This window comes from Anguilla rostrata, chromosome 6, assembly GCF_018555375.3.
Source record: "Anguilla rostrata isolate EN2019 chromosome 6, ASM1855537v3, whole genome shotgun sequence".
Lineage (NCBI taxonomy): Eukaryota > Metazoa > Chordata > Actinopteri > Anguilliformes > Anguillidae > Anguilla > Anguilla rostrata.
The window spans coordinates 56,041,818-56,068,163 of NC_057938.1; the positions used below are offsets into that span (position 1 = coordinate 56,041,818).

General features: G+C 48.9%; 3 protein-coding genes across 6 annotated transcripts; 2 read left to right on the forward strand and 1 right to left on the reverse strand.

Moving 5' to 3' along the window:
• The first annotated feature begins 783 nt into the window (after positions 1-783).
• Positions 784-6,586, forward strand: LOC135258061 (GDNF-inducible zinc finger protein 1-like). Its single transcript, XM_064341260.1, has 7 exons — positions 784-1,142; positions 1,747-2,845; positions 3,267-4,280; positions 4,539-4,633; positions 4,834-5,001; positions 5,561-5,718; positions 5,851-6,586. The coding sequence occupies exons 2-7, from the start codon at positions 1,758-1,760 to the stop codon at positions 6,043-6,045; spliced, it is 2,718 nt and encodes a 905-aa protein (XP_064197330.1). The 5' UTR covers positions 784-1,142; positions 1,747-1,757; the 3' UTR covers positions 6,046-6,586.
• A 637-nt stretch (positions 6,587-7,223) lies between these two features.
• On the forward strand, positions 7,224-13,035 carry gzf1 (GDNF-inducible zinc finger protein 1). Its single transcript, XM_064341261.1, has 5 exons — positions 7,224-7,386; positions 8,212-9,674; positions 9,915-10,013; positions 10,618-10,789; positions 11,168-13,035. The coding sequence occupies exons 1-5, from the start codon at positions 7,384-7,386 to the stop codon at positions 12,074-12,076; spliced, it is 2,646 nt and encodes an 881-aa protein (XP_064197331.1). The 5' UTR covers positions 7,224-7,383; the 3' UTR covers positions 12,077-13,035.
• Positions 13,036-13,364: 329 nt separating this feature from the next.
• Positions 13,365-26,333, reverse strand: napbb (N-ethylmaleimide-sensitive factor attachment protein, beta b). Of its 4 annotated transcripts, none has more exons than XM_064340760.1 (11): positions 25,022-26,333; positions 22,982-23,061; positions 22,361-22,477; positions 20,184-20,230; positions 19,500-19,577; positions 17,950-18,005; positions 17,266-17,350; positions 16,769-16,873; positions 16,308-16,376; positions 15,639-15,689; positions 13,365-15,344 (listed from the first exon to the last, which is right to left on the reverse strand). In XM_064340760.1, the coding sequence occupies exons 1-11, from the start codon at positions 25,117-25,119 to the stop codon at positions 15,243-15,245; spliced, it is 888 nt and encodes a 295-aa protein (XP_064196830.1). In that variant the 5' UTR covers positions 25,120-26,333; the 3' UTR covers positions 13,365-15,242. The 4 variants fall into 4 exon arrangements, with proteins under 4 accessions (XP_064196830.1, XP_064196832.1, XP_064196833.1 ...); XM_064340762.1 differs by having other exon boundaries at positions 22,982-23,116; XM_064340763.1 differs by having other exon boundaries at positions 23,407-26,333.
• Positions 26,334-26,346: the final 13 nt, after the last annotated feature.

Consider the following 26,346-nt stretch of genomic DNA (forward strand, 5'->3'; position numbering starts at 1 on the left):
AGCACTTCACCCAGTAATTATCCTCACTGCCAAAACAGCAGCAATATCAAGAAGGTATATAAGGGAATATCATTCACTGCATTCCATAGAAAGGCTGGCTCTTAACCAGTATATGACCCCCCCCCCCCCCCCTGCCCAATCCAGCTGGAGGGTCTGGGTGATGCAAAGTGTTTAGCTGGGGAAAACGGGTGGCTGCATGGTCACAATGACACGCCCAAACGCAGAGAGCGCTCATTTTCTGAGTTTATAACATGGGCACATACGAGGGGTGTAACCTATATTTAAGCTGACATGTTGAGAGGTATCGAGTTGAAGAGCAATTTGCGGTAGCATTGAAGATCTGCATTAATCAGACTAAAACACGTGTTCCATTCAAATGGATAATTATCATGGTGGCAAATTTGTCACTTACATATAAATATGTAATTGGCATAATTAATAACGGCATGATTCTGGGTCTTACTGGTCCTTGAGGACTTTCTCAATGAATGCTGGTGATTTGAATGATTATAGGTGCGTTAGAAAGCACATTCAGAGATTTAAACTACTCGGGTTTCCCCCAACCATCAGTCGAAATTTGTTTAGCTCTTTGACAACCTACATTCACAGCCAAGGAACTCTCACAGCTGCAAGCGGGTTCACTGCTGACTCCCGTGAATGAACAGTTGAGGTTTGGGTTGATTCATGATTTGGCTAAGAGTTCCGCTTGAAGTTAAGACAATACACAATTTATTTTGTTGAGGAGTGCCGGTAACGAGATGCTCAATGGCAAGGAATCGTCATTGGGATATCTGGTTGCCATAGAAAACCTTTCACACAACGGCACCGCGCATGTGCCGATATGACGTACAGGCATTCGCTACCATTCTGCATGTGTTCATTGTTTAGATCTCGCAACGCTGCTGTCAAACAAAACCCTGTGACAGAACAACTCGCGCACCCACGCGCAAGAAGCAAATCCCGAGCATCGCGCTTGAATGGCATAGCTGAGCATTTGAGACAAGCAAACGAGTTAGTCATACAAAGGCATGGACATTAAAATAAAATAATATTCCCCTTATCGCCTTGTGTGCAACAAAGGGACCTTACCGGGCTGTTGTACAGCCAAATGTTAGCTGAAGTAGGCAGCTCCAATTAGCAAGGTAAGTAGGGAGATGTCGGCATTACGCATTGATTTTCTGTCGGTTCTGATAAGGTGTTTAATGATATAGTATATCCTTAAAGAAAAAATGTTTCGCATTTTCAGAAATGTTCAACGCTAATATTACTAAACCCAATTTACCGGCGTAATGCATTTACTTAATGTTGCGACTGAAATTTTCTGACTACCCAGTACCCTCGTTACCTACAGGGCAGACAGTGGCGTGTGTTTAATTAGCTAACGGTCATATCAAAACCACTTCCCTGGGCAAATTATTTGTCCCAGTTTTACTTACTTTCTCTCAATGTAGTTACTGCATTTATTAATATATAAAACGTGAAAACAAACCAAATTAGATTTTTATGAGTATATCTAGTCCAAGACCCAATTAACCGATATTTCGCTCACTAACATTCGAAATAGCAGCAAATGAGCAGCCAAACTAGCTGCACGCGCCTCAGCTGTGGGCTATGTATCTGGGATTGAGATTTTCCGCAAGTGACAAAGCGGCGTTGCAGTTTTGGATAGTGTTTCAAAAACACGACTGGGGATTAAAAAATTAAGTAACATTTCTTTTCATACCGTATTCCGTTTGTTGTTCGCAGATGGCTTCGTTATGATGGAGGTGAAGATCACGCTGGAATCCAAGGTAGCGGCGTCCAACCTGCTGCGGTCGCTCCACTCCCAGTACCAGCTGGGGCACCTGTGTGACGTCACAGTGCAGGCTGGGCGGGAAGATCGCGAAGGCAGCTTCCAAGCGCACAGAGCAGTCCTGGCCGCGTGCAGCGCCTATTTCCAGAAAGTGTTCATCGGCCAGGCGCCGGTAGGAGCGCAGCAGCCTGCCGTCCTCCTGCGGGATGTCAGCTCGGAGGACTTTGCCGCCTTCACGGAGTTCGCCTACACAGCCAGCGTAAAGGTCACACGGGCACAGCTGCCAAGGCTGCTACAGGTGGCCATCAGGCTGGAATGCAGGGACCTGGAGGAAGTGTGCAGGGTTACCGGGGTTACCCCAGAGACCCCTCCCGAACCCACTGACTGCAGTTCGATAGGCGTAGCTCCTCCAGAGGGACAAACCTCAAACCTGGAACCTGGGAAATGTGAAACTCTGGAAAGCAATGGAGGTAGCACTTCTCCGAATCATGCCTCTGAGGGCGAATCAGCGGCCAATCAAGACAGAGCAGACGCCACTGTTGCTCTGGCGACCAAGGTGGTGATCAGGAGGATGCGATGCCCGGAGATGGAGGGAGGGGGCGGGGCAGAGGGAGGGGGCGGTGCCCAGGAGGAGGTGTTCCGATGCGAGGAGTGCGCGGGGGCGGAGTTCGGCTCGCTGAGGCTCTTCCAGGCGCACGCCCGGCGGGCGCACGGGGCGCGGCTGCTGGTGAAGTACGCCTGCGACCTCTGCCCCCGGCTGGTGGCGACGCGGCAGAACCTGCGGCAGCACCGCGCGGCCGTGCACACCAGCGAGCGCGCCTTCGCCTGCGCCGTCTGCGCCAAGCGCTTCAAGCGGCCCAAGGACATCAGCGACCACGCCCGCCGCGTGCACGGCCACAAGACCCCCCAGGAGTGCCCCCGCTGCGGCAAGCTGCTCGCCAGCAAGGCCGGCCTGGCCCTGCACCTGCGCACGCACACGGGCGAGAAGCCCTACCGCTGTGCGGACTGCGACGCCAGCTTCGCCCAGAAATCCTCCTACAACACCCACACCAGGTGAGTCTGCCAGAGCCCCACACCAGGTGAGTCTGCTGCAGCCCCACACCTGTGCTAAAAATGAGTCTCCTACAACATACCACACCAGGTGAGTCACTCTGAGCCCCACACCAGGGATCTGGCAGCCACACCTGTGCTTTAAGAATGTAGATCTAAAACTAAACAGATAAAAAACATGCTAGCGAATCTGGGCTGTTTACAGCCCTCCAAATCTGGAACTGACTAGTAAATGGCTTTGGGTTATACTCAGCAGACTTCAGCCTAACTGGTAGCCTGCTTGTGAAAACCTCCAGGACTGTGCAGCCCAGCAGGGTGGTGATTAAAATACTTCACTACAGCATTTTCAGTGAAGATAGTCGTTTATTTATCTTAATTTACAATAGCTTTTCATTTGTTCGTAATCTTTTCATTTTTAACACAGAAACATTCATCTGGGAGCGAAAGGAAGGAAGTCCAGTAGCCCCGCCCCCTGCAGGCGATCTGGCTCCTCGACTGATCTGGGATCAGCGGGAACACCGGCGAGCGGAGGAGAAGAACCGCGAGCGAGGGAGGAGGGCGGCGGACTGGGGAGGGGACGGGATCGACACGCCCCCGCGGACAAGGAAGATGATGTCAGAGCAGAGGGGGGCGGGGTGGACGGGGGGGAGGAGCCGGGGACAGGGACAGTGGTGCATGCTGGGAAAGGTAAGATGGAAGAGGGAGCCAGACGAGACAACCGTGAGGACAAGGAGAAAGAGGAGGAGGGGAGAGAGGAAGAGGAGAGGGAGAGAAGGGAAGAGGAGAGAAAGGGAGAAGAAGAGGAGAGAGAGGGAGAGGAAGTGGAGAGGGAGGGGGAGGAAGAGGAGGAGAGCACGGAGTCCGAAAATAAAGATGGCGTCTGTAACGTTAGCGTCGGAGGGGTTGCAGCCTGTAGGTCCAGAGACAAGAGCCAGGGAGGGTCAGAGAGCAGGCGGGGCAGGGGGCGGGGCAGCGAAGGTAAGCGTGTTCCGGAAGCCTCCGGAGGGGCCGGCGGGGCGCTGCGGTGTGACCGGGGCGAGGGGCGGATCCCGGTGCGGCGCGCCCTCGCTCGACGCTGCCGGCAGGCGCGCGGGGCGGAGCCGCGGGACAAGCCGTTCCGCTGCGAGACCTGTGGGCGGGGCTTGGGCAGCGCGGGGGCGTGGCGCGAGCACCGGGACTGCGTGCACTCGGACGAGCGGCGCTTCGCCTGCAGCGCCTGCGGCGGGACCTTCAAGCGGCGGCGGGACGCGCGCACGCACTACGCCCGAACGCACGAGGGGCGCGTGGCCCGAGCGCTCTGCAGCGTCTGCGGCAAGATCCTCAGCTCCCGCTCCGCCCTCCTGTTCCACATGCGCACGCACACCGGCGAGAAGCCCTACCACTGCGCCATCTGCAACCAGCGCTTCACACAGCCCTCCCAGCTCAAAACACACACCAGGTAATGCAGCGCACGCGCGCACTCACACACACACACACACACACACGCACACTCACACACACTCACACACCAGGTACACTAGACACATTTGCAGTATTGACCAGGAGAATCAAAATGGGTGGGCAATGCAGGGGGTTGTGTAGCCAGTCAGATGGATGGGGGGTGATTAACTGCCAGATGTAGAGAACTTTTGTGTGTGTGTGTATATGTGGAGGCGGAGCAGGAAGTGACGGACGTGTCTCTGCTGGGGTCACACAGAGGTCACACAGGAGAGAGGCCCTATATCTGCGAGGTCTGTGGCGCGAGCTTCGGGGACTCAGGAAAACTCACCACCCACCGGAGAACACACACAGGTCAGAGGTCATGAGCTCTCCCTTTCACGTCAGCACTGTGACATCATCCCTTCTGTCCTCTCCACTTCCTGACTCCGCCTACCACCTCAGCACACAGGAGGAAATGGGCGTGATTCAGTTTTCTCATAATGAGCACACGCGTCGTGATTGGTTGAAGTACAGTCAGCCGTATTTGGTGCGGTTGTGCTGTGTTCCTCCAGGCCAGCGCTTGTTTCAGTGCGACGTGTGCGAGAAGAGCTTCACCTCCAAAGAGTACCTGAAGCACCACAAGGTGTGCCACCTGGGGGCCCGGCCCTTCCGCTGCGAGCGCTGTGGGAAGAGCTTCGGTCTGCGATCGTCCTACCTGCAGCACTGCCGGGTCCACTCAGGTATCACCCACATGCTTTTCCCTCTTTTAAAAAGATTTTCTGTTTTTTTTCCATTCCAGGGCCATCAGTGTTGTTGATATCTGTTGATATTAACTTCAGGCAAAATAAAGTTGTGATGGATAGGTTGACTGATTGGTTGATTGCACCTTGTGTGGTCCAAGCTGTATTGCTTGCTTTTTAATCATTGTCGTTGCTGCCTAGCAGTATGGAAAAGGGAGAGTTTTTGCACCAGTGCACCCTCTACTGGCATGATGCTTCTACTGCAGCATGTCTCCCTGTTTCCCCCATGAAATGAGCTGTATATTTTTTAAATTATCTTATTTAACAGGGACATTTCAACATGGATTTTAATGTGTACTGCATACTACACCATACTTGGCTCAGAGGCTAATTTCTATCTGAATAATCTGTATTTGAATAGTACTACACTTTTTTTTGGCATTGCTTGCCTTGTATATCCCTTTCCGAGCCGGCTGGATTTACACTAGCCTCATTCGCTGATTCGAAACGCAATAAAAATAAGTCCTCGGAAATTCTAAATGTAAATCCCCTCCCTCAGATACGCGGCCCTTTTTCTGTGAGCTGTGCGGGAAGTCTTTCACCCAGCAGGGGGCGCTGCGGAGGCACCAGAGGATCCACACGGGAGAGAAGCCCTTCAAGTGCAAAGCCTGCGAGCGCTCCTTCACGGACATGTCCACCTTACGGAGACACGTGGCGGTAAGCTCTTCACCTGGACCTGCGGAGTTTCAAATTAACATAAAATCTCTGATAATGCTGCTGTAAATTACACATCCTTACACCAGTCTTCTTCCCTTTAAAAAAAAAAAAAAAACTGAAAACCCCTCTCAGGTTCATGATAAAAAGGCTGAATGGAGGACCTATGTCATTGACCTCACCAACAAGAAAGAGCACAACTGGTCCAAGATCAAAGTGTTAGGAATCGGCCGTGAGGACGGTTGCCATGAGGATGCCGTTTCAGGTCTTTCTGCACCAATCGCCCAAGCGACAGGGCACAAGACCGACCAATCACAGCGCCTGCTCTGAACTTCATACGGTCAGGATGCTCCTGACAAAGGAGGTGGACACAACAGCTCCCTGCAACTGAGATTCATCAATGAATACATTTCTTTAACGTGAGAAATAAAAAAGACAGACTCTGCTATAGAAGTATTGTGTTCTGGTCATATATTACATTACATTTATTTAGCAGACGCTTTAATCCAAAGCGATGTACAAAAAGCACAACTCATACCAGTGTATTATCTTTTTCTGTTGTTGACATTTCAATTTTTTTATCATTATCATCTTTACCATTTTTTATTGTATCATTATTGTAGTTGTGTGCTTAGCAGTGTCAGCCAAAAACACAATTCAATGTAAAATAGACAATGAAATTTATTACTTTTTAAAATAACATTTTTGGGTACATTTATGTGATGCTAATATGAGAACAATGGGAAGTATCTTGGCGTCTCAATGGAAGCATGCATAACATTAGCATAACATTGCCTTTGCTCGTTGCTGTTCTGTCAGGTACATGCGTACCTTGTGATTGACATAGTCAGCCTACTATGGTTCATTTTGATGTGTCATTGCAACACCAGTCTCACAGTGTGAGGTGGAACATTAATTGGTGATCTGCCACTTGCTGAGAAACTGCTCTAAGGCAGATAGGCTGGTAAACGTTTTGTAATTGGATTAATGTTCTCGTCAGAGTCCAATAAATTCAAGGTTGTAAGTCATAAAAGTACTTTGCATGATTTCATGCTCCTAATTTGTAGCGATGTTACGCATTACACAGTGAGCAAGGCCTCTAACGCGTTCATGGTATCCTCTTCCATTTAACGAAAAGTACAATCAGTGCATATATTGTGCTTGTTTAAGAAATGTAGGCATAATTTCCTTTGACTTTTTTTATTCTGTATTTAGACTGAGTAAATACTAAACTTACTGAAATACAATGTAATATTTTGTTTTAGTTTAGCTACCAGTTGCTGGACATGTATTTTAGTGAGTACGTGTGATCTGGGAACGTTCCGCATTTCTGCTCCGCAACCATTTTGAAAGACCTCGCCAAAGCGGATTCAACCACCATGATCCAATATGGACGCTGCTGAGAGCGAAGGAGTTCTGGGTGCAATTCTTACAGGAAATACTCTCAGCGTCGGGCTGCTGCATTTGTGGAGTGCTGCCATTTTACCGAGCTTACGGTAAGAACGCTGTCAGGGAAATGTGCATATGTTTATCTGGTCTTACCGATGTAGTCCAGCGTAGTGTTGAAACGACGTGCTTTTGTTTAAAAATATGTTCGCAATGGCACTGCTGAACTAGTGCAAATTAGCAAACTGTGCTTTTGAAAATAATCCAACACCGCGCCATTGCATGGCAGGGAGCTAGCTAGCTGCATAGCTTTAAGTTATTTAGCTGGCTAACTAGTTAAATGAAAACCAAAAGTTTTCCCACTAACTAGCTTGCGAGCTGGCTATATAGTTCCTTAACTATGCAACTTAGTTACATTAGCTAGCTACATGTCGTTCAACGGTATAATACCTCAAAAATAATACCTCAATCGCCACAGTCTAAATGCTTCAGTTTAAACTTCTCCCGCTAGCTAGCTAACGCAATTGTCCCCAAACGTATAGATTCGCCAGATGACGCTAGCTGTTTTCTAGCTAACATACATACATCACTTGCTCCCTAACTAGATAGACTACATTAATTAGTATTGGTCGAGACTATGACGCGTCTGCTGTTGACAGCCTTTCTTTGTTAGCGAAGGTTAGATATCTTGCTTTCATTAGTTTACGATAGCTAGGTCAGCCAGAATTGCCAAGCTAACTGCACCATTGTGTGTTAGCTTCGAACTCGAACACGTGATGTCAATAATGTGCGTGAATCTCAAATCTGTATGCGAATTACAGTGTAATGAAAGCGATCTTCTGTACATACGTTTATCTTCCATTGCCAAACCAACTAATTATATTGACAGCCATGTTTGCAGTTAGTTCAAATCCCCATTACCCAGTGAGTTGTTCTTCACTGGAATTATGTGGAGGAGCCCGCAAAAATTGTATCCACATGCCTTGGTGTTCCGTTTTGGTTCGATAGCACTAGAATAATTATCACTATTAACCCCTTGTTTTAAAAACTGGGGGGGAAAAAAATAACACTCAGGATGTAACTCCTGTTTCCGTCAATGTTTTCCTGCAGGCGTGTGGAATCATGGGGGACTCTTTAGTCCAGCTCGCGTCAAATTTCTACCATGAGAATTTGCTGGGGGAGATGCAGCAGCTGAGACTGACAGGCCACCTGTGTGACATCACGGTCCAGGTGGACTTCGAGGGCGAGCTAGAGGAGTTCGAGGCGCACCAGCTGATCCTGGCGGCTTCCAGTGGCTACTTCAAAGGCATCCTTCTCGGCAAGGACCCGCCCCCCGCGAAAATCTTCCTGGGGACCGTGCCCCCGTCCGACTTCGGCAGGTTCCTGGAGTTCGCGTACACCGCTAAGCTGGAGGTGGAGAGGTCGAAGACGGGCGACATTTTGGAAATGGCCAAGCTGCTGCAGTGCCGGGACCTGGCGGAAGCGTGCCGACGGGCGGGCGGGCCGGGGACGGGCGCCGCGGGCGACCCAAACGCGCCGCAGATCGACGTCCTGCTGCGGGACGGCCAGTCGACCGATGCCCTGGAACACGACCCCGTGGCAGGTCTCCTGGCAACGGACCTGCTGGAGGACGGTTTGGGCGCGGAGATGGGCGGGGAGTCGGCCCTGACGGAGAAGCCCCGCCCCCTGAAGAGGGGGCGGAAGCAGGGTGAGGGGAAGTCGGCGGCGGCGGCGACGGGGTCGGTGGGGTCGGGCCGGAGGCAGAGCAACAGGCTGGCGGGCCGCAGGGTGGCGGTGGACCCCCCCAAAAAGAAGTACCTGAGGAAGCTGAAGGCTCAGCGCAAGGCTCCAGAGCCGATGGTGGCGCCAGACCCCGTGGAGGGGGCTCCAGGTGGGGAGGGGGTCCCAGAAGGGGAGGGGCCCCTGGGCGGGACTGCGGATGGGTCTGGGAGCTCCAGGGGGGGTGGCGCTGAGATGGGGGGGGAACCTCCAGAGCCGGCGGACTTCGCCGACGATTACCAGGGCCCGGCGGAACACGACCCCAGCGAGTCGGACTTTCAGATCGAAGAGGACGAGGAGAAGGAGGAGGAGGAGGAGGAAGAGGAGGAGGAGGAGGGGGGGCGCAGCAGAGGGGAGAAGAGGAAGAGGAACGGGCAGTTCCAGTGCGAGAAGTGCCAGCGCTCCTTCCACTACGAGAAGAGCTACCTGAAGCACATCTCGGCGAGCCACGGTGAGCAGCCGGAGGTGACGTACCGCTGCGCCACCTGCGCCCAGACCTTCGCCAACCGCTGCAACCTGAAGATCCACGAGCGGCACGTGCACAGCGACGAGCGCCTCTTCCCCTGCAGCGTCTGCGGCAAGGCCTTCAAGCGCAAGAAGGACGTGAAGCGCCACTGCCGCCAGGTGCACGAGGGCGGCGGCGACCGGCACGCCTGCCCCGTCTGCGCCAAGAGCCTGAGCTCCAAAACCGCCCTGGTGCTGCACCAGCGCACCCACACCGGGGACCGGCCCTACCACTGCACCGACTGCAGCGCCAAGTTCTCCCAGAGCTCCGCCCTCAAAACGCACCGCAGGTAGGTGTGTGTGTGTGTGTGTGTGTGTCTGTGTGTGTGTGTGTGTGTGTGTGTGTGCGTGTGTGTGTGTGTGTGTGTGTGTGTGTGTGTGAATGTGTGTGTGTGTGTGTGTGTGTGTGTGTGTGTCTGTGTCTGAGTGTGTGTGAATGTGTGTCTGTGTGTGAGTGTGTGTGTGTGTGAATGTGTGTGTGTTTGAGTGTGTGTGTGTATAACGTGTCTCTCGTGGTGTTTGTGTGGCAGGACACACACCGGTGAGAAGCCGTTCTCCTGTGACCAGTGTGATGCGCGGTTCACACAGAATCACATGCTGTCCTACCACAAGCGCTGCCACACAGGTTAGTGACTTTACGTCCAGTCCAGTGACTGAAACACGGCTGCGTAACTCCCCAATTCTCAGCTTGCGTTCAGTCTTTGAGTTTCAGCTCATCACTAGTGCCAGAACCAGCTGTACATTCCTTGCTGAGATTTCTGCTGTGTTTCGGTTTTTGACAGGGAACCCTTCATGTGGAGAACTGCGGTAGAAGTGCTCCAGGAGTCCTGAGCAACGCCCGTCCCTCGGGTCCAACGTACAGTGTGCTCTGCGGCAGAGCGTTCGCAAGGGACTCTCTCATCGCACATGAAATACACCGGTACCCCCCCTCCAGCTCACCTGTAATGACCCGACCCAATGCTTACTGCCGACTGCGCTGAACAGGTCACAGATTCTATACGCTAACCAGATGATCTGCTGCTATTCCTCGCTTTGCTCTGGTTAGCATTAGGAGTTTCAGGTGTTACAGTACAGAACCTCTGTTGCCATGGTTTTGTACTTGACCCACACCCGCTACATAAATATTTATAAGATGCCTCAAATTGGGATGTATCAGGAGGCTGTATCTGGTCAGGCTATAGAATCTGTGGTCAGACTTTGTGACTCTTTATTGGACGCCCTTTGACCCTTGACCCCTGGGCTTGCAGGAGAGAGGCCCTACAGCTGTGAGGAGTGTGGGAAGCAGTTCACCCAGCTGAACGCCCTGCAGCGGCACAACCGCATCCACACCGGGGAGAAGCCCTACATGTGCATGCTCTGCAACCGCACCTTCACGGACAAATCCACCGTCCGCCGCCACACCATGGTGAGGTCAAAACACACCACGCCTTTATTAGGCTTTTTACCCTCAGCACAGCTGTGCACTGAATGGTGGAGTAGCCTATTACTAAGTGTGATATTTCTGGAAAGTAACCCTTTGAAGAGTCTGTTTTTTGGAATGTTTTTTCAAAAGTCAGTGTTCTAGAACTCCGTTGCTTTCGGTTACCAGTAGTGACTGTGACATCAGCATTAGAATGCTCCGTTAAGTGTGATCTCACAGTTAATGCAGTGTGGGGGTCTTTATTTTTATTCACTGCAACTTATTTTGCAAATGATGCAAAAAAAAAAAAAAAAAGATATTTGGATGTGCAAATGCGAATAACCCAGCCTCACACTAACCCAGCGGCTCTGCTCTCTCCCACAGACCCATGACAAAGACACCCCATGGAAGAACTACCTGGTGATTCTGGAGGGAAACATGGAGGGGGGGCGCAAGGTAACCAAGCGTGGAGGGGGCGGGGCCAAAGACAAGGAGTCATCGTCCTCCTCATCAAGGCCTGCGGTGGCAGGGGGGAGCGGTGAGGGGGCGGGGCAGGAGGGGCCGGGGCCGGAGGGTAAACAGGCGGACGGGGGTGCGGGGGTGGCGCAGGTGCAGCCGGTGACGCTCTCCGGGGAGTGGACCAGCACCAGTCACGGCGCCATCACGCTGGTCAGCCACACCTCGCTGGCCGGCTTCACCCTCATCCAGACCGAGCTGCCCGCTGCCCAGCTGCAGCCCGTCGTGGGGCCGGACTCCACCGGCATGGCCGCCACTCAGGTCATCTCCCTGGAAACGCCCGGCGTCGCCGTGCCGCTGCAGGTCCCGGTCTCAGTCTCCGCCCCGCTGTCCATCCACGTCCCTGGCTCCGCCCCCTTTACCGTTCCCATCTCCGTCTCCCTCCCCGCCCCCGCACCAACTTCCCTCTCGGCCGCAATTTCAGATCCACTTCCTGTCCCTGAGTCAACTCCACTTCCTGTCCCTGAGGCAACTCCACTTCCTGTGTCCGTTTCACTTCCTGTTCCTGTGTCCGCTTCACTTCCGGTTCCTGTGTCGGCTCCACTTCCTGTTGCTGACACTGTGGCTCTGTCCGTGTGTGGGCCCGTGTCCGTCTCTGGGGACGTGTGCGTCTCCGTGTCTCCAGAGCTCAATGCCATGCAAGACCAGCCCCCCATCGTCACCTCCGACCCCTCCCCCTCATGCGGCGGCCATCTTGGTGGGACAGAGGACGTGACCTTGGAGACTGTAGACATGGAAACCATGGAGGTGACCACTGAAGACACGCCCAGCTCTTGAGCTGCACGTTCGGCAGTTTTGGGGATTAAATCTAGTTCTCTCTACAAAACAGGACTTTGCTGAACTCCTTAGGAAAAGAGAAAAAATGTTTTTTGTTTTTCCCGAGTGCTACGGATTGTTTTGTTTCTTTTGTTTAATTCAAACCGTAGAAGTAATTTAGAAGATGAAATCATGAGCCTTAATCTTTCCAAGATGAGTGGGATGGCTGCGTTTGAGCTGTGATGACGCATGCCAAACCACTGTCCTCTGGTACTACGAATGTTGAGTTTAATTTTTTTCTGCAAGTCCACAAAGCAGGTTTATTTTCCCTCCTGAAGGAACGATCATATGAAGCCCATGGTAGTGAAGCTGGTCGTGCTGGCTGCTCACTGATAAACTACAGGAATAATGCACACGATAGGTGTGTCAGAACTGTGGTTTTTTAGTTTACCAGCTTATTACCAGTCCGAGTGTCAGTTACAGCACAGGTAAAAAAAAGCCAGATGCTCCAGGTACTGAGGGCTCTGCTCTGTCAGACATTCTGCACTCTGTTAATAATGCCATCTGTCCCAGCCAGAGGGCGAAAACAAACAAACGCTTCTAACAGCAGAAATGATCTGTTAAGGTTTTAAAACAAAAGCTTTTCTCATTTCATGAAGATCATACAAGAGGAATTAGTTTCTGACAAAAAAATGTAGAACTATTAATTGCAAGTATAGTGGTATTTTTTAAGATGAAAGGACAGAAGAAAGTGCAACAACTTTTATGCAAATGCAGTTATCTTAAAATACCACTGAATTGATGGTGATTGATGTATGATTAACTGGCTGGGTGCAGTTTATTTTTGTCCCAGGATGTACGGTTTGATGGTTCTGCTGGATGTGTAACACCAGATATAGTACTGCTGAAGAGAATATGTAGTGGTTTTCCTGAAAAACCGAATAATAAAATCGTGTTTTCCCTTGGGGGTGTAAACATAATGGACTCTGCTAAAGGCCATATGGACTGAACCCTGGAGAGGTGGAAGTGTGTGTGTGTGTGTGCGCGCGCGCGCGTACACGTCAGAATGTGTGTGTGTCTGTATGTGTGCGCGTACACGTCAGAATGTGTGTGTCTGTATGTGTGCGCGTACACGTCAGAATGTGTGTGTGTCTGTATGTGTGTGCGTACACGTCAGAATGTGACGAGAACGAATTGGGGTGAATCAATTAAAAGAAATTTCCAGTAAAAACAGGAGTATAATTCAACAATTTACCTCATCTCAGAAGCACCCCCGATTCTAATTCCCCATGACAACAGAAGCCACAAATATCTGTATGTCTGATTTTATTACTGTACATTAGAACGATCGGACACACGGTACCGGACACCAAACAGCTGGTTACTCAGCTGGAAATGACTCCAGAGCGCAGGCGGATCATCTCTTTGCTGAAACCTTTTTTTCTTTGTCTTGTTTGTTTAATTTCACAATACTTGACACAATACTTAACATTACATATAATGGCATGCTGTTTGCCAGTGCGCTAGGGGAGGGGAGAGGAGAACAAGGACACAATCACGACACAGACATTTATCACATCAGAAAGGTGTTACACGGAGGCAAGCTAGAATTAACTAGGGCAAATCTGGACGCATCTCGTCCTGCAAAGACTCAAACACTGAGAACAGAAGGAAATGCAGACTATTCATTGACAGGGTGACCGGACAGAAGCGATATCAATCCAGAGGGACACAAATTCTGCTTTCTTCAGTGTGCACGAGACCAATTACACAAATACTGTTCAAGGACGGTCACCTGTGTAAAAATCAAACGAGAGGGCGGAGAAACCAGAGCATTAACCAATCACACGCTCCGAATCCACATCCGAGTCACCTGAATATCGATTATGCTTTATGTATATATATATATATTTATCATAAGCTCATACCCATATTCCCTGTACATATTACAGTAACATCTAGTGTACAAGCATGCCGGTAATGCAGATGAACGAGTGCTTTTAAAATGAAACTCTCATAATAACGTGTGTGCAGTACAGGCTACGGTAACAGCAGAGATATGCTCAGCCGTCACTCCCCACAGCGCAAGTACTCATGAACTAAAGTCTGAAACGAAGCCCTTCTGCTCTCTGTTTAAAAAGAACCACACATATTTCCACCACCCGTTACCAACCTGCCAATCAAAGTGTGCATGTCATTCACCACCCCCAGAGCTCCGCCCCCCTGTCTCACCCAGAGGACAGAACTCCGCCCAGCTTCTCCTCCTCCACCACAGGGCAACTTCACAAGCACACACACACACACACACACACCTCATACACACACACACACCTCACACACACACAACTCACACACTCATACACACACCTCAATAACCTTGGAGTCGTCACACTGACCAGCAAACACAAGCAAACACGTGCACCCTACAGCTGCGTTTGATATGCAAATGAAAAGATAAAACACCTGAGAACACAACTACAGAAAATAAAAAACATAAGAGCCTGTTCAAAGAACTGTCATAACTGAAAAGATAAATATATATTTTTAAATATATCATTTTAAAAAAGATATCTTGCTTCCACGCTATCTACCGAGAGTACTACACGTCATGCACACCTTACACTTGTACCATATAATGACTATGATATACGTGGGGGGTCAGGACGAACGGGACAGAAACACTACCCAGCTTTCTAGAACCACGCTGGTCTCTACCAGCGTAAAAACCAGTTTCTGAACAAAAGCAACAACCCTGCACTTCAAAAGTCAGGAAGGAAGAGAGAGGAAAACAGAAGAAAAGGACATCCAACAGACAGAGAGGGGAGGCAATAAAGAGGATATAATTTCTGAAGTGCCGGGGGGGTATGGAGTATGTAGGTACATATATTCATATTAATATTCATGTCTATTGCAGCAGTATTAATAAGGGGGTTAGGAGAGCCTGAGAGAGGCTGATGCACAGGAAGAAGAGGGTGGTTGTGGGTAACATGCTGCAATGACCACAGGACAGAAAGAAGAGGGTGGTTGTGGGTAATGTGCCACAGCGACCGTGGGACAGGAAGAAGAGGGTGGTTGTGGGTAACGTGCGCAGTGACTGCGGGACAGGAAGAAGAGGGTGGTTGTGGGTAATGTGCCACAGCGACCGCGGGACAGGAAGAAGAGGGTGGTTGTGGGTAATGTGGATGCTTCACTTCAGATCTCCCGCGTCGCCCTGGATGGTCTTCTTGATGCGCAGTAGCATGGTGGTCAGCCATTGGTCTAGACGGGAGACGGAGTCAAACTCCTTTACCTGGCGCACAAAATAAACAAACACACCCTTAAACGAGTCCTCCAGTCTGGGCAAGAACCACCACAGTAATGTAATGTCATACACTACATGGCCAAAGGTATGTAGACACCTGACATTTTCCTCCTCAGTTATATTTTTTTTACACACCTGTCCAGATTTTATTTTACATAGTATCAAGTGAACGTTTTGCTGAAGCTGGTTAAGCAACACAGCAATGCCCCGCCTCGGATCTGAACCTGCAACTTCTCACTCTGACCCAGTTAGAGGAAGAAGAAGATGGAGATGAAGACTTACTGCTTCAGTGAATGCCTCACAGTTCTGCTCTTCATGAGCTTCCAGAAGTTTCTGCAGGGAGAGAAGAGAGAGTAAGGGAGAGGGAGAGAGCCTTAATGCATGTGTGTGTGTGTCTGTGTATGTGTGTGCTCGCGCGCGTCTGCCGGTGTATGTGTGTGGACACGTGTGTGTGTGTGTGTGTGTGTGTAGTGCTGTAGTGTGTGTGTGTATAGTGCTGTAGTGTGTGTGTGCGTGTGTGTGTGTGTAGTGCTGTAGTGTGTGTGTATAGTGCTGTAGTGTGTGTGTGTGTGCGTGTGTGTGTGCTGTAGTGTGTGTGTGTGTGTGTGTGCTGTAGTGTGTGTGTGTATAGTGCTGTAGTGTGTGTGTGTATAGTGTGTGTGTGTGTGTGCGTGTGTGTGTGTGTGTGCGTGTGTGTGCGTGTGTATGTGTGTGGTAGTGTGTGTGTGTGTGTGTAGTGTGTGTGTGTGTATAGTGCTGTAGTGTGTGTGTGCGTGCGTGTGTGTAGTGCTGTAGTGTGTGTGTGTGTGTGTGTGTAGTGCTGTAGTGTGTGTGTGTGTGTAGTGCTTAGTGGGTGTGTGTGTAGTGCTGTAGTGTGTGTGTGTGTGCGTGTGTGAGAGAGGGAGCATATTGTATCTGGATGAGAGTGTAATGAAGCCCTAACTCACACACCTTCAGTAGCTTGCATTCCCTCGAGTCGGAAAAGGCGGGAAACATCTCCTCATACTTCTCCACCGCGAGCTGCAGGGAGGCGGGAACAAAACAAACAGCAGCGGTCACACAGACAGAAACACCTCCAGCGTCCGCGCTGACACAGCCTGCAGCCGGAGAGCGACAATCTGACAGGACCCGAGAGGCGGCAACACAGGTATTTACAGAGAGCGGTAAAGCACAGGCTTTACACAAGTAACACAGTGTAACACACGGTAACACAAGTAACACAGGGAAACACAGGCACAGAGTAACACAGGGTAACACAGGCAACACAAGGTAACATGATGACACAGGGTAACATAGGCACAGGGTAACATGGGACAAACCAGGGTAACACAGGCACAGGGTAACACGGGACAACACAGGGTAACAGAGGCACAGGGTAACACAGGTAACACAAGTGATCAGGTGACACTCACCTTTGCGTTTAATTCGTCCACGATGAAGTGGCAGAGAGTGGCCTTGAAGAAGTACTCCTTGGCGCTGTACTTGAGCAGCGGGTTGTCCATGGTGTTGGTCCCCACCTGAACACAAACATTTAAAACACACGAGCGTATTACTGTGCTGAACTGTCCTGGCCTCAATGCACACTTTCTGCTTCAGGTTTTTAGGCGTAAAATTAATTAAACGCACAGACAGATCATCTTCTTTAGGCTCCGGCTATAATGCATGTAGATAAAAGGTCAAACTGAACAGTGGAGGTGGAGGGGGAGAGGAGAAGAGGGAGGAAGATGGAGAGGAAGAGGAGGGGGAGGAGGAGGAAGGAGGAACAGAAGGAAGAGGGGGAGGAAGATGTTGGGGGGAGGAAGATGAGAGGGAGGAGAAGTGGGAGCAAGAAGAGAGGGAGGGGGAGGAAGAAGGAGCAGAAGGAAGAGGGGAGGAGGAGGAGGAAGATGAGGAGCAGCAGCAGGCTGACCTGCTCGTAGATCTCGACGGCCTTCTGGTACTGCTCCAGCTGGGCGCTGTACGAGGCCACCTTCAGCAGACACTTATTAGCAGAGCTGAGGAACAGAGAGCAGCATCACACACTGATACACACACTCTTACAAATATACACACACACATACACGCTGATACACACTCTCACACATATACACACACACACACACACGCTGATACACACACACACACACACACATATAAACACACAGAAACACACATATACACACACACACACACATACACGCTGATACACACTCTCACACATATACACACACACACACACACATATAAACACACACTTACACACTGATACACACACACACACACACATACACGCTGAGACCACACTCCACACCTGAATCACAACACACATTAGCGTGACATAACACATCACACACATGAACCTGAACAGCTCTCACACATTACCAACCACACCACCAGTAACGCTGCCTCTCAATATGCACGCAACACACACACGTTGATACTACACACACACACATAGAGTATAAACACAGGAATCAGTTTAACTACTAACACACCAGTTTAGAGCTTGAACACAGCTTCAGATTAAGTACTGAACACACATCATTTGAGACTTAACAAGCTGCTCATTAGAGTACTTAACTACATGCCAGTTGATGACGCTGACCGGCCCTTACTGTTAGACTCCTCCCCCTTGTAGTAATCTGCTGCCTGCTCATAGTGTGCAATCGCCTGAAACACAGCATTCAGTTTAGAGTACTTAACACAGCGTTCAGTTTAGAGTACTTAACACAGCGTTCAGTTTAGAGTACTTAACACAGCGTCGTTAGTTTAGTAGTAACTTAACACGCGTTCAGTTTAGAGTACTTAACACAGCGTTCAGTTTAGAGTACTTAACACAGCGTTCAGTTTAGAGTACTTAACACAGCGTTCAGTTTAGAGTACTTAACACAGCGTTCAGTTTAGAGTACTTAACACAGCGTTCAGTTTAGAGTACTTAACACAGCGTTCAGTTTAGAGTACTTAACACAGCGTTCAGTTTAGAGTACTTAACACAGCGTTCAGTTTAGAGTACTTAACACAGCGTTCAGTTTAGAGTACTTAACACAGCGTTCAGTTTAGAGTACTTAACACCGCGTTCAGTTTAGAGTACTTAACACCGCGTTCAGTTTAGAGTACTTAACACCGCGTTCAGTTTAGAGTATTTCACGCAGCACACAGCTCAGAGTACTTTAACCTCTGAAACAAAAACAGCAATGCAGACTGAAGTCCCTTAACAAATATCACAGCTCAGGATGAGTGCAGGACAGACGCTCAGGCTCCAGCGGGGTAAACATCACTGGAGACGCAGGCGATTCAGAGCAGAGAGCGAGCAAATTCGCCCTGCCGTGCTTGTGACAGAAACACCACAGCAGAGATACAACTCATAAACTCTGGTTACACACTCACTCCATACCAGCTCATTAAAGTTTCAAACTGACGCCGCCATGTTGGTGCATAAGACTGCACTGCATGGTATAAATATATAAGCACAGCTTCAGCAAAAGAACCAGCCGGATGCTGGGTGAGCAGTTCATGAGCAGGAACCCATGAACACTAGAGAAAGGACTGAAGGTGGATACTGCTTCAATGTGCAGGAAGGCTAAATCCCTGTGTTCGTTTTGAGTGCCCCGTCCTGCTTCAGGCCCTCACCCCTCCATCATGAACACATATGTGCCTGAACACGCAAGTGGCGTGTTGCGCAAACAGCGCCCGGGGATAGGGCAGGTCCTGACTGACCCATATACTGACCAATCAGAAGCCAGCTCTGCCAGGTTTTGAAGCTGCAGCCAAAGGTAGCGACTGATCGCAGCAAACATGGTGAAACAGGACAAAACACGTCACTGCCCTTCCCTTCCTGAGTCCAGCTGATCTCTACACAAGAACTTTTCTACAAGAGGCCTGTTTCAGTGAAAACAAAAGAATCCCACCTGACTAAAATCTAAAAAAAAAAAACCTTTGATTAAGTTTTAATTTAGTTTGACTCCTCTTTTAAAATGGCGGCACTTGCTCCAGCACACCCCAGAGGAGGCTGTGGAGTTACTCTCGTGTCAGCAGTGTCCTCAGGGTTCAGACAATGAGGGCTGTGTCTGATTAGGGCCTGCAGACCCAGCTCCTCCTGTTTGTAATGCTGGAAGCCCATCACGCCCAGTACCCACAATGCCCTGCACCCAGGCTCATACAGACCTTCTCGATGTCCACCAGCTCGGACTCGTACACCTCTGCGATTGTGATGTGGTGTTTGGCAGCGATAGTGAACCTTCCCTGAAACAGCAGAGAACACCACAGTCTAAAGAGAGCTCACCTTAAACCAGAGACTAAACCACAGTCTAAACAGAGCTCAGCTTAAACCAGAGACTAAACCACAGTCTAAACAGAGCTCAGCTTAAACCAGAGACTAAACCACAGTCTAAACAGAACTCAGCTTAAACCAGAGACTAAGCCACAGTCTAAACAGAGCTCAGCTTAAACCAGAGACTAAACCACAGCCTAACACCCAGCTACACACCCATCAGAGACTACACCTTAGCACAGCCCAATTTAAAGCCACCAGAGACCAAAACTAAACAGGCTTTTCATGCAATGTGCAATTCCCAGCATGCTATTAAAAGCAGAGCTGTACATCCATTAGATAAATGATTACCCTGTAAATAGGAGGCTTCTCATGCATACATTCAGAACATCAACATACTGACACAATCACACACACAGACAGACAGACAGACAGACAGACTGACAGAGAGACAGGCAGAGAGACAGGCAGGAAGGCAGACAGACACAGAGACAGTTCTCCTTTTTGAACAGAAGGACTTTGGTGGCCCTTATCTAGTGTTACAGAGCCAGGTCATCACCACCTGCAGTAATGCTTACCATGTCTGTGTATATATCGATGGCTGTGTTTAAACAGTTGATAGCCTCTAGCGTTAGCATTAGGAGAAAGGACGGAAGAGTTAGACAGGGAGGGGGGGGGGGTCACAGAGAGGGTTAGTCAGGAAAGAGAAAGCAGAGCCAGAGAAACACTCAGCGGTTCACCTGAGGCTGAACTCCCTCTGCTTTTCATGACCTTGCTACACGGTAAACAGCGTAATCAAATCCATTTACTACCCGAAGCTCTGTTCACAGCCCCCCCCTCGCACAGCCCCCCCCTCGCACAGCCTCCTTTCACAATAAGGTTAAAAACACACGCTGCCATGACAACGACGCATCATCCACACAGCAGCAGCAGGAAATTTCTGCTTGAGTACCAGGAAATGATCAGATCCACACATACAGCTGGGTATTTTACACTGAGAGAGAGATCCACTCACACAGCTGGGTATTTTACACTGAGAGAGAGATCCACTCACACAGCTGGGTATTTTACACTGAGAGAGAGATCCACTCACACAGCTGGGTATTTTACACTGAGAGAGATCCACTCACACAGCTGGGTATTTTACACTGAGAGAGAGATCCACTCACACAGCTGGGTATTTTACACTGAGAGAGAGATCCACTCACACAGCTGAGTATTTTACACTGAGAGAGAGAGATCCACTCACACAGCTGGGTATTTTACACTGAGAGAGAGATCCACTCACACAGCTGGGTATTTTACACTGAGAGAGAGATTCCACTCACACAGCTGGTATTTACACGAAAGATCCACTCACACGCTGGTATTTAATGAATGAGAGATCCACTCACACAGCTGGGTATTTCACTGAGAGACAGGAATCCACTCACACAGCTGTTCTTCCACTGAGAGAGGTCCACTCACACAGCTGGGTATTTTACACTAGAGATCCATCACACAGCGGGTATTTACATGAGAAGAGAATCCACTCACACAGTGGGTATTTTTCCACTGAAGAGAGATCACTACACACTGAGTATTACACTGAGAGAGAGAGATCCACTCACACAGCTGGGTATTTTACACTGAGAGAGAGATCCACTCACACAGCTGGGTATTTTACACTGAGAGAGAGATCCACTCACACAGCTGGGTATTTTACACTGAGAGAGAGATCCACTCACACAGCTGAGTATTTTACACTGAGAGAGAGAGATCCACTCACACAGCTGGGTATTTTACACTGAGAGACAGAAATCCACTCACACAGCTGAGTATTTTACACTGAGAGAGAGATCCACTCACACAGCTGGGTATTTAACACAGAGAGAGATCCACTCACACAGCTGGGTATTTAACACTGAGAGAGAGATCCACTCACACAGCTGGGTATTTAACACAGAGAGAGATCCACTCACACAGCTGGGTATTTAACACTGAGAGAGAGATCCACTCACACTGTGTGCCATGTATTACTTTTTAATGCTTATTCACTTAAAGGCTTCCTCATACTTGTTTTAACTGATCCACAGAGCCAGCAGCAGTGTGTGTGAAGTCACTGGGACCAGCTGTGCGGTGTTTTAATTCGGGCACAGCAGACTGTCTCTCCCACAGTCACGAAACGCGTATTAAAGATTCAAACACGCGCTATAAATAGCATGAGAATATAAACCATCACGGCATGCATTTTTGTCCTTGCTGATAGAAGAGCTCGCTAACCTGACCTTGGAGCTCTTTAGGGCTAAAGGCCTAAACCTGAGGATTTAAGCCCAACGTCTGCAGCTCAGAGACGTCGAGCCACGTGCACACAGCACACACTCCCCGCAAAGTCCCAGCATTCCCTGCAAAATCCCAGCATTCCCTGCAAAATCCCAGCATTCCCTGCACAGCTCTGCTAGTGGGGCATGGAGCCCAGGCCAGCACGTTTACCCCACTCTGTGTTAACGGGGGGAAACCCTAAAACAAGACCAGGTCAAAACCTAGTATACGGCTGGACCTAACACACTTCATCCAGCCGACCAATGGTGTAACTCCATAACTCGGCCAACCAATGGTGTAACTTCATCACTCAGTCGGTCACTCAGTCATACACATTCGTGTTTGTAGGGCTGGCCCCGCTGTTGCGGTCCAGCCAAAAATAACACGCTGGACGTCATGTCTGGTGAATCCATGCGCGAGGACGACCGCATGGACGCGATGACGCCGGTCTCACCTTGAGGATCAGCCTTCTTGTAAGCGTTCCCCGCGTCCACAAAGCTGGTGGCAGAGTCGTGCTTGTTCTGCAGCTGCATGTGCAGCTTGGCCGCCTGACAGAACGCGTTCCCCGCAGCTGCAGCGCAGGAAACACACGTCGCATTACAAACCAGTGCAGTGACTAACAGTCACTGGGAAAAAAAAACAAAAAAACAAACGGTCAAATATCAGAGCTGCAATAAACCTGCAGCTCACGGTTGGGAAATAAAATGCCCTGCATTCATATTACAGCTCAGATATTACTGAATATTAATTTCACTGTGTTTATATGCAAACTTCCAATCTACTGCAGCCCAACAGCACCACAGCCCAAAAGCATTACTCTGAAGAACCATGGAGCAATGTTAGTCACACACACTCACTCACACACACACACACACACACACATTCACACACACACACAGGCACGCACTCACACGTACACACACACGCATGCACTTACACTCACTCACTCACTCACACACACACACGCGCGCGCAAGCACGCACGCACGCACGCACACACACAAACACTCACGCACGCACGCACGCACGCACACACACTCTCACACACACACACATGCACACACGCACACACGTACCGCTCCAGTTCTTGGCCATCTTAAACATGTTGGCAGCCCTGGCGTACATGTCACATGCTTCCTCTACCTTGTGGTTCCCCCTGGCAGGACAGAGGGGGAGAGAGGAGCAGAGAGGGGACAGACAGGCAGAAGAAGCTGCTGAACAAAAGCAGTGCTTAGTGATTAGTGTGCTCGTGCTCGTGGTGTTTACCCGTCATAGCTACACGTCTGATGTACATCCATCACATGACATTTTAGACACGCTGACACATACTCCTGTAGCTGTCAATAACAAACTGTTTTATTCGGGGGAGGGCCGGGACCCTCATTCCTGGGAGTCCTGCGACGAATAGGTATGTGTGTGGGGGGGGGCTGTGGGCTAAGCGACACTCCAACACTACCGTAACCCCCACAGAGAGATCAGCCAGAGCCGGTAACATCCTCACCATAAACGTCACCATTCCGTTTCCTAGGTCACACAGCCCATGGTGACCTCGTTTGTTCATGGTAGACCCCCCAGGGAAGTGACACCCCCCCCCCCCCATGGCTGAATGACTAAAGCATGTGCTACACCAGAGCATTCATTAATTCAGCCGTAGATGGCAGCACATCAGTGGCTGGGTTACTCACAGAACTGCGTGTTTTAAATGCGGGGCATGTCGGAAAATGCAACGGCTTTTTCCACTGTGTGGAGGCCGAGGCTCGATGCCAACGATAAAGTATCGCCAAAATATACTGGGATTCAATCAACAGTTACTACTTAGAAATTGACAGATAAATTAGTATTAACAACAACACAACGCACAGATATGGCAGTGCAATTATAGTTCCACAGGAAAGTATTTCCCTTCATTTAAAAAATGACAGAAGGAAATCACTTGTTGCCCTGACATGTAGGCAAAAGTCCAGAGTGAAGTTGACAGACATGCACTGAGTTGGCATTATATTTCCCCAGTGCAGTTATGAACCAAAACATTATACAACCAACATTGGTGAATTGAAAAAAGATGCACTATGCAAGAGATCAATCGTCGTCAGTCAATTTAACCGAGACAACTTATGAATAGTTAACTGGTGAGACCGATTTACGGCCACATAACTGCATGCCAACGACGGAACATAAACCTAAACTATACGGTAACCCTATACAATATACGACTATTCACATAGTCCATAAATGTGTAACCGTATACACATTTGCAGCTTACAAGCTATACACGCATACGTGCAAAGCTAACGTTGCATTTACATAACTTGGATGCTGTAGGTTTGTCAGAATGCAATTTCTAGGTCACTGGCGGTGCTTCTACATAATTCATTGGTAATAAGCCGTCGTCAGTTAAACAGCAAACTAAAAACATTTTTTCACCGGTTTGGTATTTTGAGACTCGCTGCTCCTCATAGTAGAAGCTAACGTTAGCTATACTAGTAGCTGCAATATAACGAATGTCAGTATCGGTAAGACAGCGACAGTTTGGCAGGATAAATTACGCTCTCAATCACGCAGGGTAGTATTAGACAGCTATACAGTGCGTCTCTTCAAATTGGCCGAAGTATGTATATGGACAAAATGCAGTTATCTCCTATGCCGATTGACAACAACGGCACGTCTGACCAGCTAACCAGCTAATAATGCTCATCAAGAGCCAACGATAGCTAGAAAATAAAATGCAAAAACGTTATGGTTTCATGTCCGGGGATAAGATAGGCTTCGAATCACTGGATGCATCAGTCGTGACTTGTCATTAGCTTGCTACTGTAGCAACCTTAACACCCATTTTCATGTAGCGGTCCCACCACACATATGATTTTGCAATCCCACAAGCTAGCTAATTGACGCTAGCTTATACCCACGCACTACAGCTAGTCAACGTATTAATTTCCGATATAGCTACTTCGACATGCAGTTTGCAAAGTGAAAATAACGTCTGCTAAATGCAACTGATATTGCTAACTACCATACAGTATATTTTAAGCATTTCAATCTTCTGACAAACTGCCTACCCTGCTCGCTAGCCAACCACATAGCTATATAGGAGCTAGCTAGCTAGCTAATCTTACCCAAACATTCCTCCCAAAAACGAGCCTGAGGACTTCACTTTCTTATCTGCATCAGCCATAAGCTGAACTGCTTCTTTCTCTTTGCCGGAGTTGTCCATTTTTTGTTTATCAGAAACCACCGAAAAGTAGAAAGCCAAAAAATAAATACTACTAGCTATCAGCACTGTTTCCACGGCTCCACATCAGCCTAGTGTTGACACAGGATTAGCCACCGCCGATGGTTGCATCCTGCGTAGGCGGGCAAGCGGTCACAATAGGCTCGTGGGATTTGAAGTCAGTAGCTCTGTCAATGTGTCGCAGTGTGACAGAAATAGAACTTCAACTCCCATGACTACAACAGTCAGATTAAAACACCTGCCTGTAGTGACAACGTTGTTTATTCGGGTTTGATCATAGGCAATGGTGTTTTCGCTGGCATATTAACAAACAAGTTTGTTTATGTTGTCGGAATTTTTTTTCTTACTGTAGTTTCCAAGAATGAGGGCGTGTACTTGTTTCACTAGCTAATATTGACGTGTTGTGCAATTATTCGTTCAGTAACTGGGGTAACTTCGAAAAATACGTGGGATTGTCGCTTCAAGGTATATTTAAGCGTAGTCATCCTCTTTGGTCATCAATACCACTAACTCAGAGGCTATACGTACCATAATTCCTAGATTATTTGCCCACTAGTAAGCATCGTTGTTTCCCAGTGGTATGAACATGAGGTTTGAAAATCTCTGCATATTCTTCAACCCTAGTTCTGGACCTTAGTCTGCTGGTTTATCCTGTTAAAGCAACACTTTATTTTCCTTTTAAATCAGCCGATTACACTCAACAAACTTAGTTTTGGGACAGAGATAGTTACCGCATTTTAAAGCGGAAAACAGAAAGCGGAAAACCTGCGGTATTCCAACAGCAGGGATGTGCATCATACGGCCGAAGTGTAATTATCCCCAAGGTACAAGATAACCTTTTTTCCCCTTATCACAAATAGTGTCTTTCTGGGAATTGTTTTCTGCATTTTAACCCCAGATGGGTAGCCCTGTTAACATCTTAACAATCATGTTAACAATCTTTTATTGGCTTCTGTCACATTACAGACAAAATACTATATTCCCGTATGCACATCCTTACATATCAGCGAACTAGATCAGAGCTTATAAACACAATGGACTCTCTTTTTTATCCATTAATTTCCAAGTGCCTTCATGCAACTGCACAGTGCACACTAGGTGGTAGTCACCATCACCAGCATAGCCAGCCAGACATGTTCTCTTCAGGGAAGCGCACATACTGTAGCGCTGAAAAAACATGGCTGAACACTGAATTTATTTTTCATTTCT

Bases quoted from the DNA above. Each gene is read 5' to 3' on its own strand.
- LOC135258061 (XM_064341260.1), top strand. From the start codon at position 1,758: ATGATGGAGGTGAAGATCACGCTGGAATCCAAGGTAGCGGCGTCCAAC. The intron at 4,281-4,538 runs GTAATGCAGCGC...GGGGTCACACAG, and splicing joins CAGCTCAAAACACACACCAG to AGGTCACACAGGAGAGAGGC. The intron at 4,634-4,833 runs GTCAGAGGTCAT...GTGTTCCTCCAG, and splicing joins CCACCGGAGAACACACACAG to GCCAGCGCTTGTTTCAGTGC.
- gzf1 (XM_064341261.1), top strand. The intron at 9,675-9,914 runs GTAGGTGTGTGT...TTTGTGTGGCAG, and splicing joins GCCCTCAAAACGCACCGCAG to GACACACACCGGTGAGAAGC. The intron at 10,014-10,617 runs GTGACTTTACGT...TTGACCCTTGAC, and splicing joins AAGCGCTGCCACACAGGTTA to CCCTGGGCTTGCAGGAGAGA.
- napbb (XM_064340760.1), bottom strand. From the start codon at position 25,119: ATGGACAACTCCGGCAAAGAGAAAGAAGCAGTTCAGCTTATGGCTGAT. The intron at 23,062-25,021 runs GTAAGATTAGCT...CTGTCCTGCCAG, and splicing joins TTTTTGGGAGGAATGTTTGG to GGGGAACCACAAGGTAGAGG. The intron at 18,006-19,499 runs GTCTGTATGAGC...GCTGTGTTTCAG, and splicing joins AGCTGGTGGACATCGAGAAG to GCGATTGCACACTATGAGCA.